At 36.4% G+C, this 20,531-nt stretch overlaps 1 protein-coding gene across 2 annotated transcripts; it reads right to left on the bottom strand.

The window, feature by feature from the left end:
* Nucleotides 1-5,654: 5,654 nt before the first annotated feature.
* LOC113714274 (uncharacterized) lies at nt 5,655-19,042 on the bottom strand. 2 transcript variants are annotated; one of them, XM_072056875.1, is made up of 11 exons: nt 18,840-19,042; nt 17,154-17,311; nt 16,568-16,612; nt 15,478-15,556; nt 15,305-15,378; nt 11,534-11,658; nt 11,245-11,426; nt 10,808-11,167; nt 10,573-10,698; nt 6,319-6,498; nt 5,655-6,216 (listed from the first exon to the last, which is right to left on the bottom strand). In XM_072056875.1, the coding sequence occupies exons 1-9, from the start codon at nt 18,906-18,908 to the stop codon at nt 10,666-10,668; spliced, it is 1,125 nt and encodes a 374-aa protein (XP_071912976.1). In that variant the 5' UTR covers nt 18,909-19,042; the 3' UTR covers nt 5,655-6,216; nt 6,319-6,498; nt 10,573-10,665. The 2 variants fall into 2 exon arrangements, with proteins under 2 accessions (XP_071912976.1, XP_071913004.1); XM_072056903.1 differs by having other exon boundaries at nt 17,154-18,049; nt 18,840-18,929.
* Between the last annotated feature and the right edge of the window lie 1,489 nt (nt 19,043-20,531).

Raw genomic sequence — 20,531 nt, 5'->3', positions numbered from 1 at the left:
TTCTTCTCACTATAAAAAGATTCAAGTGAACTTAAAGAATTGTTCCCCGAAAACTGTTCACATAAACACACAAACTAACACACATCCTTGTGTATATTGAAGCAATATGTACCTCAAGATTCTTCTCAAAGCAAAGTTTCTGGAATTGGTTCAGTATCTTCTCCAGTAAAACCAGTGAATAATAAGCTTCCTTCCACAAGGGAACCACTGCTTCATTGGAGACATTCAGTTGGCTAATAGCAATATGATTGACAGCAGACTGAAGAATTCTTCTCATTATTGGTAGTACATCACTAATATGTTTCGGAAATCCTTACTTCATAACTTCCACCAGTAACCCTAATACCTACACAAGGGAGAAATGCAATCAGGCCGGGGGGTAAAAAGAAATCTGAAAAGCATGTCAGCAAATATTTCAGGAAAGCTATCTAAGATACATTATATCTAAAGGAATTAAAAATATGTAACAGATTTCATATATCCATTCTTAAAAAGACTTGAGCCCTTACACTGAATGATTGCTATATGCACAAAGGACAATATGTATATGGCTTGTTCATGAGTCCAACTAGACACAGGTAACCTGAAAGGGTCGAAGGCCGCCTGCTAAATGATGATGTTTAGAATTGAAACTTAGCCAATGCCCTCCATGCCAACAAGTTCCTCATTATGTTTTGTTGTGATTAACATGAAAGAGAGAAAGAGAGAGAGGTTCTGCCACCAGACAGTCACTGTCTTATTGCATGTGTCAAATTTGGCGGTCTAGTGAACTCTTTAACCAAGATGCAATCCAACTATGCAAGTCCGTAGTGAAAAGAATTTCATTCTTCTTAGTTCTCTCATATAGGACAAATTGGGTAACTTTAGTTCAGCAATTTTGACGCGAAGTAGGTTTGGAAAAGTATACATCGTAGTTTGACAAAGCAAGCTAGGAAAATCCTTTTGCTCCAACTTCACTTTTTTCCTGGAATATTCGAAGCAGTAACACAAAGCATCCATTTGGTTCATGGGATGATGCAGGATTAGAATACCAACGCATGTCATCCATTTAGTTGGATTTATACACGGGATCAATCATCTTTGTTAGCCAGAATAACGCCATGTCCAGGGGATAAAATAATCCATGGGGGAGGTGGTATTATTAATCCTATGATGACAAATAGATGTGATAAGAAACATTATTATTTTTAAGCTATTTTGCACTAAAAAGGGTACCCACTGGATTAAAGCTACTCTCACCAAACATAAAATTGGACTTTTTATTGGATATCCAACTGTTAACAGGTATCTTGAGAGGAAAACATCTAGTCACTGTATTATGAGTGACCAACTAATATTTATAGAAGTACAAACCTAATAAACTATTTACAAGAATACCCTTACTAATTTATTAGCTACAAGCATACTTATATTCTCTTAACACTCCCCCTCAAGTTAGATCATATATATCATAACCACCCAACTTGTTACAAATGTATTTCACCATAGAGCCCCCTAAACTCTTGGTAAACACATCAGCCAATTGATCTACAGACGGTACATGAGATGTCTTGATGACCCCGTCAAGCAATTTTTCTCGAATGAAATGACAATCAACTTTAATATGTTTTGTCATTTCATGAAACACTGGATTAGACGCAATATGAACAGCCGCCTGATTATCACACACTAAATTCATAGACTGTTTATGCTCAAACCCAAGTTCAAGTAACATGCTCTTCAACCAAACCAACTCACACACAGTATAAGCCATAGCGCGGTATTCTGATTCTGCACTTGATCTGGATACAACTGTTTGCTTCTTACTCTTCCACGACACTAAATTACCACCAACAAACACACAATATCCTGTAGTTGATTTTCGATTTGAGGCAGAACCAACCCAATCTACATCACTATATCCTTCAATATCAGTGTGTCCATGATTTTGATACAGCAACCCTTTTTCAGGAGCACTTTTAAGATACCTGAGAATCCGTATAACAGCAACCCAATGACTAGTACGAGGGGTATCAAGAAATTGACTCACAACACTCACTGCAAACGAAATGTCAGGTCTCGTTACAGTAAGATAATTTAATTTACCCACAACTCTTCGATATTGCTTAGGATCATCAAGCAATGCACTTGGATCTCCTGCTAATTTCACATTGGAATCCATAGGAGTATCTACAGGTCGACAACCTAACATCCCAACTTCACTCAACATATCGAGTACATATTTTTTTTGACATAAATAAATCCCATATTTAGACCGAGCTACCTCAATACCCAGAAAATACTATAGATGACCTATATCCTTTGTCTGAAAGTTTGCCTGTAGATTGGATTTAAGTTTCTGGATCCCCATAACATCATCACTTGTAATCACAATATCATCCATATAAACAACTAATAAAATTTTACCAGCATTAGAATGCCGATAAAATACAGAGTGATCTACTCTCCATTTTGTCAGACCGAACTCCATGACAACACTACTAAACCGGCCAAACTAAGCTCTCGGAGACTGTTTCAATCCATATAAGGATTTTTTCAAACAACAAACCAACCGCGGATTCTCTCCCTGAACAACAAATCCAGGAGGTTGTTCCATATATACCTCTTCTTCCAAATCTCCATGCAGAAATGCATTTTTCACATCCAACTGATGCAATGACCAATTATAAGTTGCTGCCAAAGAGATAAGAAGACGAACAGAGGTAATCTTTGCAACAGGAGAAAATGTTTCTAAGTAATCTACTCCATACACCTGAGTAAATCCTCTAGCTACCAGACGAGCTTTCAATCTATCAATAGAATCATTAGGCTGCACTTTTATAGTGTACACCCATTTACAACCAACAACAGGCTTACCTGAAGGACGAGGGACAAGATCCCAAGTACCATTTTGTTCCAAAGTAGACATCTCTTCTTGCATAGCTAATCTCCAACCAAGATGATTAAGAGCATAGGTAATAGACTTAGGAATGGAGACAGAATCAAGGGAAGCAACAAAAGAAGAATATGACATAGAGAGACGAGAATAAGAAACAAAATTAGAAATAAGATGGGAGTACAATGTCTCTTACATTTGCGTAAAGCAATAGGAAGATCTAACTCACAGGTGGGCGCCATACCTGAATTTGAAGATTGAGAGTTAATTGGTGAAGTGCGTATCATATCAGGAACTTTCTCAACCATGGAACGACGAGACTAAACTTGAAGATGAGGACGAGATAATCGAGCTATGGACTTTGGTGGATTAGATAACTTAGGTAATAAAGGGGAAGGGACTGGTACAACAGAAGAGAAATACTAGTCTAACTCACAAGGCATACTTTGTTTGATAAAATATGAAGTGGATTCAAAGAAAGTAACATCAGCACAAGTAAAAAATCGATTTAAAACTGGACTGTAATATCTATACCCTTTTTGCGCTCTTGCGTATCCTAAGAAAATACACTTAATGGCACGAGAATCTAATTTATCCACCCCGGAAGCAAGCTGATAAACAAAACACACACACCCAAAAATACGAGAAAGTAATTTAAACACAGATTCATGAGGAAAAAGCACGGAGTGAGGTAATTGGCCTCCAAGAATATTAGATGGCATGCGATTAATTAAATAACATGCATTTAGAACTGCATCACTCCAAAATTGTTGGGTACATTCATGTGCAACATAAGTGTCCGAGCAACCTCGATTAAGTGTCCAATTTTTCTTTCAGCAACTCCACTCTGTTGTGAAGTGTGAGGACAAGAGAACTGATGAATAATACCGGACTTAGTCATGAAGGTATTAAAACGAGCGGAAAAATATTCTTTCGCATTATCACTGCGAAATATACGTACAGACACACCAAATTGATTCTTTATTTCTGTAACAAATGCACAAAAAATGGAATATAGTTCTGAACGATCTTTCATTAAATAAAGCCATGTAACTCTTGAAAAATCATCAACAAAGATTACAAAATATTTAAAACCTAACATTGAAGTGACTCGACTAGGATCCCAAACATCAGAATGAACTAGCATAAAGGGTTCAGAAACCCGTTTATTGACTCTAAGAGCAAAAGAAACACGATAATGCTTTCCTAACTGACAAGACTCACATTCTAATGAAGACAACTGACTCAAAGTAGGAACCAACTTTTTCAAATTTTGTAAAGACGAATGACCCAAACGACAGTGAATTTCAAGAGGAGAAACAGTAGCAGGACATGCAATCGGACCATTGAAATTAAGAAAATAAAGACCATTATGGTCATGCCCTCCACCAATCGTCCTCTTTGTCTTCAAATCCTGAATGACAACGAAATCAGGAGAAAAAGTAACTGAGCACTGTAGAAATTTAGCGAGCTTACTAACAGACATTAGATTAAAGGACAAAGTGAGTACGTAAAGAACAGAAGACAGTGGAAGAGATGGGTTAACTTCTACAGTGCCTAGTCCTTTAACTTTAGTGGTAGATCCATCAGCTAAAGTAACATGAGGAAAGGAAGTAGACTCTTGAAAATTAAAAAAATTTTTAGAGGTACCTGACATATGATCAGTAGCCCTGGAGTCAATAATCCATGAGTCATTACCTTTTTGTGCTAAAGAAGCAGAGGGAAGAAATGCGTGATTTGTACCATGGTACTGTAGGAATTTAACATAATCTTTCTCAGATATAGTAACAGTCTTCTGGGACCCATGTGCCGAAGAACTTGATTCAACTTGGTTAGTGGTAACCTTATTAGCAAAACTCTCAACCATAGCGAAAAGCACTTCAAACAAAAGAAAATGTCAAAACTCGAGACAAACAGTGCTGCGTGAACAGTGCTGCGTGAAGAGTAACGGAGTGAACAGGACGCGTGAACAGTACGGCGTGAACAGTAACGCGTGAACAGTGCCGCTATAAACAATAACAGCGTGAACAGTACTTTTACAAAATGTTTAACCCTAACCCTAGGATTTTAGCTCTGATACCATGTTAACAGGTATCTTGAGAGGAAAACATCTAGTCACTGTATTATGAGCGACCAACTAATATTTATAAGAGTACAAACCTAACAAACTATTTACAAGAATACCCTTACTAATTTATTATTTACAAGAATACTTATATTCTCTTAACACCAACGAATAATCCAATACTAACCAAAATAGAAATAATTATATGAGACATCCAAGTATGAATCATCCATGGAGAACTAATCTCGTTATCTTTTCCCTAATCCCATACATGAACCAAATAAGCCCCAAGGAATTCATCATTTCAAGTGGTGCCTTTTTAAGATATCTCATAAATTTTCATTTCTATGCATAGAATTTTCAAGAAAATTTTTTTTACCCAATTAATTTGTTAATATGCCCCACTCACAAAAAGAAAATGTACAATTCAAATGTTGTGTTGTAAAAGAATTTCTTTCTACCTTGATATTGATAAAAAAATATTAATATAAATATGTACCTATATTTGATCTGGTAACATTTTTAATAAAAGAATCAAGTACCACGCATAATCCATCGCTTTAAAGATGTTTCAAACACTACCTCAATAAATTAATAGTTTAGTTTACTCCTTACTGGTGATTTTTTTTAATACAGAAAAAAATTCGTGCTCTACTTTAGTAGGTTCCTTACACCCCCTCGTCATTTTTAATAATAATGCATGCCGCTACTTCATATTTCTTACTGTGTATTTATTATTGGCCGATACTATTTGTAGAGCTTTGTTTTCATTGTGCCCCAACTGAAAATTTTCTGGCTCCGCCACTAGTCAGCAGATGGAACCAACTAAAGGTATTTCAACTAAGTATCCATATATTTCCACTGAGGTTTTCTCATTCTCATAACTTTATCCCATCTCCACATCAGTGACATTTCTCCTTTAAACAGACTCATAATTCCTGATAGCAAAAAAAAAAAAAAAAAACTTCACCTATAGAACAGAGTCCACAACTTTCCCTGTGCTGCAGCACTCCATAGATGCTGTTTTTCACCCACATACCAGGAGACACTATACTCAAGAATGGATTTAAGTGAGCGAGAACTGACACGCCCAATAAGCAGCTTTATAGAAGCACCAGTCATGGAACAGACTTTGTTGTCATGGTCATTAGCCAAACAAACCACCAGATGCACAAATATCGTCTGTGACTGCTCATCAAGAATACTTGCTGGAAACTTCATTATAATGGCATGCAGCATTTCAAGTACAGCTTCTCTTCCAGAAGAATGTTCATATCTGCATCCAACACAAAATATCCGTATGAGAAGTCATAACAGAGTAACAACTCCAACAACAAATGACTCTGCCACAAACACTACAAGAATTCAATAAACTTGCCTGAGATTCGCAAGAAAGAAATCAAGATGCTGCTGCAAGCGTTTCTCTGACAGATGAAAGTCAAGCAAAATTTGGAGTAAAATTTGACTACATTTCTTACGTATTGATTCCACTTGGCTGGTTATCATCAGCTCTGCAACCCTCTTGACAACATCATACATCTCAGGAACTACCAGCTTCCTATTCAGTATTGATTTTAGAAGGGAAAGAGACACAATAGATGGATTTCTTTCTATGTCAACAAATAAAGGAAACTAAATTAACAGGTGCAACTGATCTGCTGAAAGTATAACACCAGTGTTATGAAGAAGCACAGTCAACAGCCTCAAACAAGACTCCACCAAAGGATTGCCAGCATTTGCTGAACGTTGAGCAATAAACAATAAAGAATTCTTTATCTTGTCAGACTGGGATTCAAGGGAGGGCAGAGGTAATCGTACTAGAGGAGAAAGGCATCTGAGTGCTGTCGTCACAATGTTCTCGTTTTTTGAACTCAAGCAATCACCCAACAAGTGAACCAAAGGGTCTAACAGTGACAGCTGCTCCTCGTCTTTTCTGTTCAGTCTCATGCCCTTAATGTGATTTTGCAATAATCCAAGTGCAAAACCAGTAATTAAGTGAGAATATCTGGGCCCAAGATTTATTAACCTATCTGAATTAATCATTTGACTATCCACCAGATCACAATCTCCTTTCCCTGCCTCTGACATATATACGTGTTTGCTTTCATGATTTACATCATCTATGCCATCCTTAATGAGACGATATACAAATATAAACAGTTCAGTTTGATCTACAGACGCATTAGATTGAATTCCATCAGCAACGTGATTCAACATATTCTCCAATTTCGATTTCTATTTTGAAGATAGCTGCTTCTGTAGATGAGCTGTAACAAGAGAAAGAAACTTCATAGCATGGGTTCTAAATGTGATGTTTTGCGCAATCAATTTGAGGGTTTCAAATGACTTCTGCTTCCGAGTCTCCTTCATTTTTTAAGCAATTTTGTCCACCTCTTTCTGCTCAGAAACATCTCCAAGTATATCAATCTCTATCACTGAAAAAAGATCTTCAAGACAAGAATCCAACTTCCCCCTAATGGGATTTATAAGAAACTTTGACAATATAAAATTTAGGGTATAAGCAAGTGTGTGCAATTTAGATCCACTTTTGAGGGTGCCCCTCAAGACTTTGACCATGAATTGTAGGTGCTCCAACCCTAGCTCCTTTAAACAAGCAGCCAAAGCCAATCTAGCCTCATCTCGAACACTCTCCAAGCGATGCTTAAGGAAGTTGGAGATGCGATGAACAATATTTGGAAGTTGCAAATTCATAATTTCACCAGGAAGTAATTTGAGTAACTTAAGGGCAACTAGACTAATGTTCACATTCACATTATCAGAATCAGATAGCAATTTTTGTATCTTGGGAAGCATTGTCTTCTGATTACATGTCTGTATATCAGAAAATTTAGCTGGCTGTGTGCATCTCCTCAATTCTCCAGAAGATATTCTCTCAAAAGCTTCGGCACGAAGAACACCCTCTGCAGGAGTTTCAGAGAAGCGAAAGTGGTCCAGAATACAGCATGTTAATCGCAATATGACCTTCTGCTTCTCTCGTTTAGTCATTTCTCGAAAGCAGTTCATTAATAGTTCATAGTACTGTTTCCAGGTCATGCAACTAGCAATTGATGCGATAGCCTCTGTTAAGAGAATATAAGTATTCTTGTAGGTAATAAATTAGTAAGGGTATTCTTGTAAATAGTTTGTTAGGTTTGTACTCCTATAAATACTAGTTGGTCACTCATAATACAGTGACTAGATGTTTTTCTCCCAAAATACCTGTTAACATGGTATCAGAGCTAAAGTTCTAGGGTTAAGGTTAAATATCTAGCAAAAGTATTGTTCAGCCGCATTGTTCATCGCGGCACTGTTCTTGAGTTTTGACTCTTTCTTTGGTTTAAAGTGCTATTTGCTATGCTTGAAAGGTTTGTTAATGCGATTACCACTGACCAAATTGAATCTAGTTCCCAGAAGACTGTTACTATATCCGAGAAAGATTATGTTAAATTCCTACAGTACCAAACTACAAATTACACATCTCTTCCCTTTGTTTCTTTAGCACAAAAAGATAATGACTCATGGATTATTGATTCCGGGGCTACTGATTATATGTCATGTACCTCTAAAAACTTTTCTAATTTTCAAGAGTCTACTTCCTTTCCTCATGTTACTTTAGCTGATAGATCTACTACTAAAGTTAAACGATTAGGCACTGTAGAAATTAATCCATCTCTTCCGCTGTCTTCTGTTCTTTACGTACCCGATTTGCCCTTTAATCTAATGTCTGTTAGTAACCTCACTAAATTTCTATAGTGTTCAGTTATTTTTTCTCCTGATTCTGTTGTCATTTAGGATTTGAAAACAAAGAGGACGATTGGTGGAGGGCATGAGCATAATGGTCTTTATTTTCTCAACTCTAATAGTCCGATTGCATGTCCTGCTACTGTTTCTCCTCTTGAAATTCACTGTCATTTGGGTCATCCGTCTCTACAAAATTTGAAAAAGTTGGTTCCTACTTTGAGTCAGTTGTCTTCGTTAGAATGCGAGTCTTGTCAGTTTGGGAAGCATCATCGTGTTTCTTTTCCTCCTAGAATCAATAAATGGGTTTCTAAACCTTTTTTGTTAGTTCATTCTGATGTTTGGGTTTCTAGTCGAGTCACTTCAAAGTTAGATTTTAAATATTTTGTAATCTTTGTTGATGATTTTTCAAGAGTTACATAGCTTTATTTAATGCAAGATCGTTTAGAACTATATTCCATTTTTTGTACATTTGTTACAGAAATAAAGAATCAATTTGGTGTGCCTGTATGTATACTTCGCAGTGATAATGCGAACGAATATTTTTTCACTCATTTTAATACTTTATGACTAAATCTGGTATTATTCATCGGTTCTCTTGTCCTCACACTCCACAACAGAATGGAGTTGCTGAAAGAAAAATTGGACATTTAATCGAAATTGCTCGAACACTGTTGTTGCACATGAATGTGCCTAAACAATTTTGGAGTGATGCAGTTCTAACTGCATGTTATTTAATTAATCGCATGCCATCTAATATTCTTGGAGGTCAATTACCTCACTCCATTCTTTTTCCTCATGAATCTGTGTTTAAATTACCTCCTCGTATTTTTGGATGTGTGTGCTTTGTTCATCAGTTTGCTCCCGGGGTGAATAAATTAGATTCTCATACTATTAAATGTATTTTCTTAGGATACGCACGAGTGCAAAAAGGATATAGATGTTACAGCCCAATTTTAAATCGATTTTTTACTTGTGCTGATGTTACTTTCTTTGAATTCACTCCATATTTTATCAAACACAGTATGCCTTGTGAGTTAGACCAGTGTCCTTCTTTTTCCTCTCCTGTTTTACCAGTCCCTTTCCCTTTATTACCTGAGTTATCTAGTCCACTAGATTCCATAGCTCGATTATCTCGTCCTCATCTTCAACTTTACTCTCGTCGTTCCATGGTTGAAAAAGTTTCTGATATGCCACGCAGTTCATCAATTAACTCTCAATCTTCAAATCCAGGTATGACGCCCTCCTCTGAGTTAGATCTTCCTATTGTTTTACGCAAAGGTAAGAGACATTGTACTTCCCATCCTATTTCTAATTTTGTTTCTTATTCTCGTCTCTCTATGTCATATTCTTCTTTTGTTGCTTCCCTTGATTCTATCTCTATTCCTAAGCCAAAGATTTCTCAATTTCCAATCTGGTATTGTCTCCTAAGCCAAAGATAACCAGCTATAACCATATATATGATGAGAAAAGATAGAAGAGACACGGTATACAGGACATCAATCAGTTATTTATACTTTAGACACTAAGGAAGGGAAGAACATGGTAGAACAGTTGAAGTGAATGCATAGAGAATAACAGCTTAGAACCCCCCTCTACGGTGTTCATCTTGTGTATCTTCCTATGCTCATAAAATTTCACAAAAAAAATGAGGGGGGTGGGGGGAACAGCACTAGCAACATGTATTTTTCTCCTAAGAAGTGCGTTTAAATTTGACACCCTGTTTTTGCAACATTCTTACTCAAATATATATGTAATACACAAGAAATTTAGCCATGCTATCAAAGGAAAGCTATTCATTTTCATAACAGAAAAGGAAAGACGCAAGAACCTAACACCAAGAATAAACTCCTATGTGCATATATTTCCCAGTTAAAACAAACTCATGAATTACCTGTAAATGAATAACATTATTGAAGAAATCCTGCTCTGGATCTTGACTGTACAAAGTTCCATAAGATTCGAGGTTTGCAACCTTTGGAAGCTTCTACACCATTTCTCGCAGTAAATCAATCCAAAGCTGAAACCAAACCCACAAATATTTTAAACAAATACTTCCATCTTATTAAGAAAAGAGACAGAGACAAGCACCCCCAAAAACAATTGACTTTTGACTTCAAGCTTCATACCTTTTGAACAGAAGTTTCCCTATTCATTGCATTTCCCATATGCTTCAAAAGAAAGCTAGTTACAATATGCTGAATAGGAGCTTCAGTCCAGCACCCTTGATCAGATTTATCCTTTAACTCAACAATTTCAGAGGCAAATTCAACAAAGCAGAGCAACAATCTATATGCACTCTGCCGCAAGATCAACTCTTCAGATGACATGTCATATGCAGACTGAGACAAAATGATCAGCGCATGCTCTTTCCCCACCGTGTGGAAAAACTCCCCGTTGATCTTTTCATATGCACCAATTATAGTGTCATAATCAAGGGACCCAATATCCATTGCGGAGGTTGCATTCATTTCATTCAGAAGCTTTGCCTAGACACAAGAAACTGGGGGTTTACTAAAGACAATGATAACCTTGTAACTGAACCAGAAAAAAAAATAAATATTACCACGACAAAGACAGAAGAGTCATCTTTAGCAAGAGCATTAAGAACATCACAAATGGACTTCCTGACATCTAGCCCAGCAAATGTAAGCAAGGGAGATACTGAACTCAAAATTTTAGAATTATTTTCACTTCCCACAACTTCAACCACAGATTGAAGTATCTGTAAAATGACAACACAAGAATCTGCCAAGGAGAAATTTAAAGAAAAAATTGGTAGTCGGAATAGGAAGTTGTAAGGAAACAAAAATACATCAAGCAATTATAAGCAAAAGTTAGAAGCAATCTTCAACCAGAGTTTCGGAGTCTCTTTGCGAGGAGTGGAAGCAAGATATCAACAAATTTCTTGTCTGTTAAAGGCTCCGTTATGTACTTCGACAATAATTTGAACACAAAGAGCTCGTTATCTGCAGGATGCCTGACCACATAACAAATGGCATCCACCCCATGATTAGGCAAAAGAAAAAGTGATCTATCAAATATTAGAACATGTTTCATCTGTTTAACATGCAAATCTAAGCAATCTATACAAAGAAGTTAGTGCAATCTCTACATCACAGACAAATCAAAGCTTTTCATCCCTACAAAGAACGAGAAAACAAGATCAATATTGTTAAGAATCTGATAATTGAGCAACCAGAGTTCCAAAAAAAGCATCACAGGCATTATGGGAAGCAAAGTAAATCAAATTTTTTTTTCCTTTTTTTTTTTTGGCGCTGGAGGAGGGGAGTTGGAAATGCAAAACGGAGAAGAAATGACATCATGTGGAGCATGATGAGCAGAGGACCGGTGCAGTAGTTGTGAAATATCAAGGTATAGAAGGAGAATCAGAAGAGAAAAAAAGGTGAAGGAAAGAGCAGTGTCTTCCAGAAGAAAGGAATAGCACTTGCCACCAGGGAAAATAGAGGACGACTTAATTACTCACTATGATGTCCAATTCTTGTGAAGGCATCTTCCAGTGCAACAAGGTCCATGATGAAACACTACCACTCTAAAAAACTGAGCCTCGTAAAAGTGGAGCAGTAAGAAACTTTAGATTTGCATTATCTAATTTTCTTTTCTTTTCCCTCTAGTGAAATTTGGCTCAAGTCGAGTTCTGTCAAAACATTCTGAAAAAGATCCCCTTCTACCCAGTATGGCTGACCTAAATAAGCAAGAGCTAAATGCCATGTCAAAGTATTTGAAGAAGGAACTCCAGCTTCTGATTGGGTGATTTAATCCTATTCATGGTACTAGTACACAACAAATATCTGCATATGCTCTAAACAAGTTCCCCAAAACACTTTGATGGAAGCTCATGACAGGTAGGGACTCAATGTGCAGGGTGTCTATAAGCATGTACACACGTTACAAAGAAAATCTCCAGGTTCTTCTCTAAGAAAAGCCTAAAACATTTATATCAAAAAGCTTGTTCACAAACTCATAGTAGATGAGTAATTTTCCCCAACGGTTTTTAACCATCCGAAAATCATCATCCCAAAATTTCATACTCTTGCACTTTGATATTTGTAACGCATCCAAATCATATGGCCTCAGTAGTTTTCATCCATTAGGAAACAAAAAAAAAAGTCAAGGAAAAATGTCTATAAAGACCAGTATTTCATGAAAAATGCATCCCCTTAAAAACACTGAAAGCATAATCCTTGTCATATACAAAACTCAATAACAACATTCTTTAAACTATTTTTCATTTAGTTTGTCTTATCCAAATCTCTAGTATGCGAAAATCATAAATTTATCGTCGTCATATTTAGACAGGAGAAATGCTTAGTAAACAAGCATAAGACTATTACTTGTGGAAAAAATCAGCTATTACTCGTGCAAGCAAAGAATGTAACAGATGTCACATCAAGCAAAGAGCATTCTTATTCCCAATGGAACATATTTGTTAAAAAAAAAGGGAGAGAATTCCAAGTTCCTCTATTTAAGTAAGCCCAAAGGCAAAAGTTCAACAGAATGAAGCACAATAAGTAATTTGCAGAAAAAGACTAGCCATTCAGGTATATTGACATTTTTGTGCATAATCACTTGGCTATATGACCACTAAGACCTTTGGCATTCATAAACTTGTACTTCAGTTCTGCGTCGACTTTTCATAAAATACACCCTAGATACTCCAAAAAAAAAAAGAATAGATCAAACTTAAGATAGTTCCACAATAACATTCTTATAAGAAGTTGTTCTTATAAATTTATACCCTCTCCATTCAATAACCTTGTCAAACCTACTATACTGGGACATATAAAATCACGTTCACCTTTCCTAAAACATCACTCGAATACCTTTCTTTTCCAATGTAAAAAACGTACAGAAACATGGCATTTGCTTGATTTGTAACTGGAAAGTGCAGCTCAAAGTTTCCATCCAGAACAACACAAGCCAATACGTGCATATTTCCAACAAGAATATTTGTATCAGTTAGACTATAGATTTTCACTTTTAAATTGTATATCTACAAAACTACTGAACCTGGCCAAGTCAAAAAACTGATAACTCTTTTAACATAATAATTAAAGACAATACCTTTTATAAGCTACTCAACAGGTGCATTCCTAAGTAAGAAAGAGATGGACTCCGCTAGGGGTGAGCAATTACGGTAATTACAAAATTACCGACCGAATTCGATTTGAATTTGGTAATTCGAATTCGGTAATTAGGTAATTCGGTCGGTAAATCGGTGATATCAAATTAATTAGAATCGAATTAGGGTCGAAAATGGTTTTATAGTTTTTGAATTCGGATTTATCGAATTCGAATTTATTTCGGTAAAACGATAAATTATTACCGTTTTCAATTTCGAAATTCCGAATTAAGTTAAATAGGAAATAATATCCTTATGTCCAGATGTTCCAATTTCAGACTTTTGCCCTAAATTAGCATTCGTTCCCATCAGGTAAAATCGTTCCCATTGGCTCAAATCCATCTGCCCAGATGGTGCAGTCTGTGCATAACCTATGGTGTCTCCACAATCCAAATGCATCTTGGTTAAGCGAGGATACCGCACCAGAGTGCTCAACCCAAAGGGGTACTGTGCATGTTTTGACCATTCCCTGCAATCTCCTTCAACCTTGATTTGGATCTCCTCCAGGTTGGGACAATCCTCAAGACCAGCAGCAGTCAACGGGGTTAGAAGCTCACTGCTCACCCACGCCAATCCAGAGTGAAAGACATTGCAGTCTGTCCCATGAGTTGCTACAAAATCCATTGCCGCTGCTGTTAAATTGCAGAGCAGAGCAATTCAGATCGTAGGAGTGTCTGCACCTCTTCTTCTTGCTGCACATGATATCACTGTCATAATCTCCAAAGTAGTTAACAGATCCATTCGACTGGTTCGATGCCCTAAGAAGCAGTTTTCACGAATTCGATTAAATTGGTAAATTTTCGTTACCTAATTCAATTCGGATTGAATTCGAATTCGATATTTCCTATTTCGAATGCGAATTAGGTCGAATATTTCCAGAACCATTTACCGAAAATTACCGATTTCAACCTACCGAATTACCGACTTCGAATTCGATGCTCACCCCTAGACTCCGCCACAAATTTTTGTATGCTACCATGTGGATAGTATCTCAGTTTCACTGTTACTCTGTTATACACAGACAGATAGAGCAAGAGAGAGAGAGAGAGAGAGAGAGAGAGAGAGAAGAAACATTAGAATTTAAAGTATAGTTCGAGGAATTTTTCTACAAATCAAACCATTTACATGATACATACAACAGGGAAGACACACTGAATGTGCACCAGTAAATCAACAAAGCCAGTCAAGCTTCTTGATTTCCATAGATTTACTTCCAACCCATGTTTGAGTTTACTATATTCTCTCAGATATAAGTGGATTTCTACAGATGTGTTGCAGCAGTAGGTAGTACAAGAATAATTAACCTCAGTTTTCTATATTTTGTTGAGAAATACTTAAGAAATCAAACTAAGTTGTTTAAGAAGCAATTTAAAACCAAAATTTGGCATTCATATTCTCCTTACATCCAATAAAACGCTTAACATACATGCACACACATATACAGTAAACATGGATAAAAGCAACCTCCATCATATGTACTTACTTTAGCACATGAATGACATCCTTTATCAGATATTTCTGCAGGAACATCATAATGTATGACCATGACATAAAAATCTGAGGAAGCCAAATTCACAATTTCAGCATCTAGTATTCCGAATTAGATATTGCATCAGAATTCAAAACAAAATAACACAACAAGATACTTGGCTTGACCTGCTTAATTATGTCTGGATCCTTATCACCACCATTTTTCAGAAGAAATACTATAGCATTCACAATCCTCTGGAGAAAGCTGGGACACAGTCAAGGAAACACCCACAAAAAACAAGGACGCATTAGGAGTGACTTAGAAGACAATATTGCTGCGAAAGGGTAGGAATTAAGAATTACCACTGGTCCAGTCACTGAATATCATGCACTTCTAACAAAGACAAACATGCACAACAGGAGCCAGCATACAAGTTAAAATTGTTAAATTAATAAATGTTCAAGCATGAGTTGTCCATATTTCTACATGGCCCCAGGAACCCCAGTGCCAAAAAAAATGCCAGAAAGGAGCAAAAGAGAACTAATTGGGAAACTCTAACTGCTAACAAAAATTGCCTTAAATGTTAAGCGGAGGAAAACTTGCGTAACAGCAAATTCATTACAATTTTTAGCAATCTGCATGCAGAGCTCATGAACTCCATCACGCACATACTGCAACACAGGAGTGTAAGCCAAAAGATTTCTCAAGCACTTGAAAAAAATGAACATAAGACGGTAATGTGATGCAGAAGAAAAATTAGTTGGTATCTATGAGTTAAGGTTGATGAATCTGTATCTGCCATTACTGTAGCAATGTAAGTTTTCAGTTTTTTTCAGGGATTGATTCTCATTATGTTCTTCTCTTAGCTGACCTGGAACTGATTGAGGGACCCATTGGATTCAATTTTTGGGAGGAAAATTTTCTTTATCTAACCCTATACAGTTGGAAATCTATAAAGTACAATGCGTTTCACTAAGTCTTGTTTAATACAAAACGTGACTCTTATATATTTCCTTCTCATAGCACTAAAATATTATGCTAAATTCTGTTTTCCTTATTCTTTTCTCTTGCTTTGGGCTATGTCATGCGAGAAGTGACACTAGCCATAATTATTGATCTCTCATTCTCAGATTCTGAAAATCCCAAATACTGAAAGAAAGGCAACAGGAAAACCTCCACAAATATACATATGGATCTCACTACAAGCATAGTAAACTGTCAGGAAAGAGAAACTTAAAAAACATGAAAGCCTCAGATAACATATATGGAACTTACGGCAAAAAATCCTCCAGAAGATCCCTTGATAATGTGGCTACCAACCTGCCAGAAACACAAAAGCCACATATGCACCCAGCAATGTTTAACAATAAACCGCAAGGGAATCAATACACACTTAATTAGGAGAATGACAATCTGTAACTAAACAATACTTTATGTCAACAACTTCCATGGCAAACCAGCCATCCACCTTTACAGTTTACTGAGGTGAGAGTTGAACACGTTGCAATTAAATAAGAAATGAAATAAACTAGAAAATCCACAAGTGCTTGCTTTTGCATCCGAGATATGATTCAGGATGTGATTAAACCCATTTCACTAACTCAGGCCTCTACAACTACATTAGTGTAGTTCTAAAAGGTATATATTCAGAATAAATCTTCACTCGAAAAATTTTAGTTCCAATATCGAGAACATATGCCTACAATGATCCAAGTTAAAACAACAGGAAACACTAATAATATTAAAGAACCAAAAAAGAAAAAGGCCTTGAGCATTGATTTGTTTTTCCTTTCCACCATTTTCCAATCTCGATGAGACAATTCTTCAAAAACATACATAAACACCAAATTTGCAAGAATACCTGAGTATTGGCTCCAGTGATAGCCTGCTTTTTATTTGTAATCTAGAAAGCAGTTTTGAAACGATCAATTCCTTTTGCAATATAATTTGTGGTAGGGTTTGTACCAAGGGGAACATTTCTTGATAAAATGAAATAAAATCCTCAGCAGTATTTAATTCCTGCATTTGTCAAAAAAAAAAAAAAAGACAACAATATCAGCAGAATTTAAATGTGAGATGGAAGTGTACAAATTTTTGCTATCTCAAAAAAGGTATAATCATATGAAGTTGGATAGAAAGGACAAAACAAACAGCAATCTAGAAATATCCAAGACACATAATAAATTCCTGACAAGTACACCCAGACAGAAGCAGACAGACCAGCCATGCCATACATTAGATCCATAACCTTGTGGATAGTTTCCAGCACAGTAACATAGAGGCTGAAAACCAATATGGAACAATGCCGAGAATCTTCTTTAGACCTTCCTGCCTAGGCAAAAATACCAAAGGAAGAAAACAAGAACTTCCAGAAAATATTCAAAACAACCCTCACTAAACATGATTCTGATCATGTCACCTTCATAAATTACTTATCCTAACACAAACTCCTTTGGCTTGAAAACATTCTTTGGTGCATTAGAAGTAATAGCACTTCCTACGTCAAAAGGATGCCATTGATTTACTCCTCCTACCTCAAGCAAGATATGGACCACACCTTCATTTATTTCACATTAACTTTGTAGATTAAAGACGGTGCCAAAACTACTAAAACTAATCTGCCTGTATATGCCAGTAGATTAGTCCACAAAGCCAGAAGCGTCATCCTCATCTAGTCACTGTTACATCAAAACGACCAAGATTCTACACAGCATCATCAACATCTCCAAAGCACATTGTCCAGCACCGCAAAACCCCCTGAAAAATCCCCCTTACCAATTGAAATTCCCAAACTAACACACTCAAAATAAAACTAATTTTCTAGCTTCTGAATAAAAAATGAACTTTTTGAAAGATATATGGTAGAAAAAAAGAAAGCCACAAGTAGATTCCATGTATTGCTTATATTGCACAAATGGCTTTCTGAATCCTTTAAAAACATAAGCAGGCACCTATAACTGATGTTTAAAACCAAACAAGTCGGAACAAAGCAGATGAAAAAGCTTTTCTTGAAATGCTACCCACTTTTCATGTAAGCTTAACAGTTTCTCCTGATGTGCAGACCATCAAATTCCAATAAAATGTCTCATTTTACTTTAATGTTCCTACTTGTCATCTAAAAATGAAATCTTTATCCTAAAAGACCAGCCAATAAATGTACTGATATCCCCAATAAAAACCCTCGAGAAATAGCTGCACAAGTTACACAAAAAAAAACTACAATTCAAATCACAATTACTTCAGAAATAGAAGAATATTGAAACATGCTCTCCATTCAACTAGGCAATCGCGAAAAAACGTGGACCCTTCAGAAGGCTCAGCTTTAACAGGGTCCAAACTTCGGTATACATTAATATCAATCTCTGCAATTTGTTGAACAATGGACATGTACTGCACCACCCCAAAAAAAACTTCAGAATTTAAAAAAAAAAAAACAATTCCATAATACTTTCATCAGCCAATAAGGAAAAAAAATGAACAACTTGAATAAAAGGAACTGCAATTTTTCATATGCATACAAAAATATTAAGAAAGATAGATAGCTTACAACAAATTTCTTGCTTCCCTCGCCTGTGTTTAGAGACTTTATGGCTCGAGCGTCCGCGGGCGTCGCCATTGGTGCCTCTACCCAAGCTCAATCTCTAGAAAAGGGATGGAGAAGGGGGGAGGGTTCAACTTTAAGAGGTTAGCTAACTACCAACTTCAGAAGTTGAGAGGAGGGTTTAAGATTTTCAGTTTATTGTTGTTCCTTTTTGACCTTTTTCTTTTTGTTTTGATTTTTTGTCAGTTAACTTATTCATATATTTTTCCATCCGACATGGAAAATTAGGTTTTATTGAGGTTTTACCTACTTTAGGCAAATTAATAAAAATGAACCTAATTTTCCACGTCGGATGGAAAAATATATGAATAAGTTAACTGACAAAAAATCAAAACAAAAAGAAAAAGGTCAAAAGGAACAACAATAAACTGAAAACCTTAAACCCTCCTCTCAACTTCTGAAGTCGGTAGTTAGCTAACCTCTTAAAGTTGAACCCTCCTCCCATCTCCATCCCTTTTCCAGAGATTGAGCTTGGGTAGAGGCACCAATGGCGACGCCCGCAGACGCTCGAGTCATAAAGTCTCTAAACACAGGCGACGGAAGCAAGAAATTTGTTGTAAGCTATCTATCTTTCTTAATATTTTTGTATGCATATGAAAAATTGCAGTTCCTTTTATTCAAGTTGTTCATTTTTTTTCCTTATTGGCTGATGAGAGTGTTGAAAATCTAGAATATCTTTTTCTATGTATATCCCATGATTTCTGCTATATCCCATGATTTCTGCTCTATTTTAGGATAGAATAATTTACTCCTAATGTATTTTAGGATAGAATAAATTAGCTCCTAATTTTTAGGAAATTACAGATTTCATGGAATTGACAAAAGTCAAATTCCATTTGTATAAATGTTGTACAGAGTCTAGAACAAAAGATATGACAGAACAATTCAGTTTTTCTTTTTGTTCATGGTATCAGAGCTTTTGCTCTTGAGACCTCTTTTTGTCAGCCTTCATTGCTGAGTGCTTTCCTCTCTTCAAGTCTTTATTGCCAAGTGCAATTTCCAGCCTTCATTGCTAATATTTTTCATTAGGCCTTCATTGCCAATTTTTCTTTGAAACCTCCAACATGTCTGAAACTGAAACATCAGAAATCCACTCCAATACCAAATCAGAAGAGACCTCAAATATTCCACAAATAGGGGATTTGCAGAGTATCCAGGCAGCCTACAGGCTCAACAGGAAAAACTATTTGAAGTGGCCACAATTTGTTCAAACATTTCTCAAAGGAAAGGGCAAAATCAGCCACTTGCTTGGAACTAGACCGAAAAAGGGAGATCCTAAGCTCGCTGCTTGGGATGAAGAGCATTCTATGGTCATGTCATGGCTGTGGAACTCCATGTTACCTGAAATAAGCGATACTTGCATGTTCCTATCAACAACTCAAGATATATGGACTACTATTCGACAGACCTATTCAAAGACAGGAGATGCTGCCCTAATCTATGAGATCCAAACAAAGATCTCAGCCACTAAACAGGGCAACCTTTCTGTTACTCAATATGCCAACCTTCTGCAAAATCTATGACAGGAACTGGACCAATATCGGTGTGTTCAGATGTTGTGTAGTGAAGATGCAGCCACCTTGAAAAACTTTATCGAAAAGGATAGAGTTTATGACTTCCTTGCAGGTCTGAATGTGG

Source organism: Coffea arabica, chromosome 1c (assembly GCF_036785885.1).
Source record: "Coffea arabica cultivar ET-39 chromosome 1c, Coffea Arabica ET-39 HiFi, whole genome shotgun sequence".
Taxonomy (NCBI): domain Eukaryota; kingdom Viridiplantae; phylum Streptophyta; class Magnoliopsida; order Gentianales; family Rubiaceae; genus Coffea; species Coffea arabica.
Note: the sequence above shows the minus strand (reverse complement) of the source record. Positions and strands in the feature narration are given on the sequence as shown.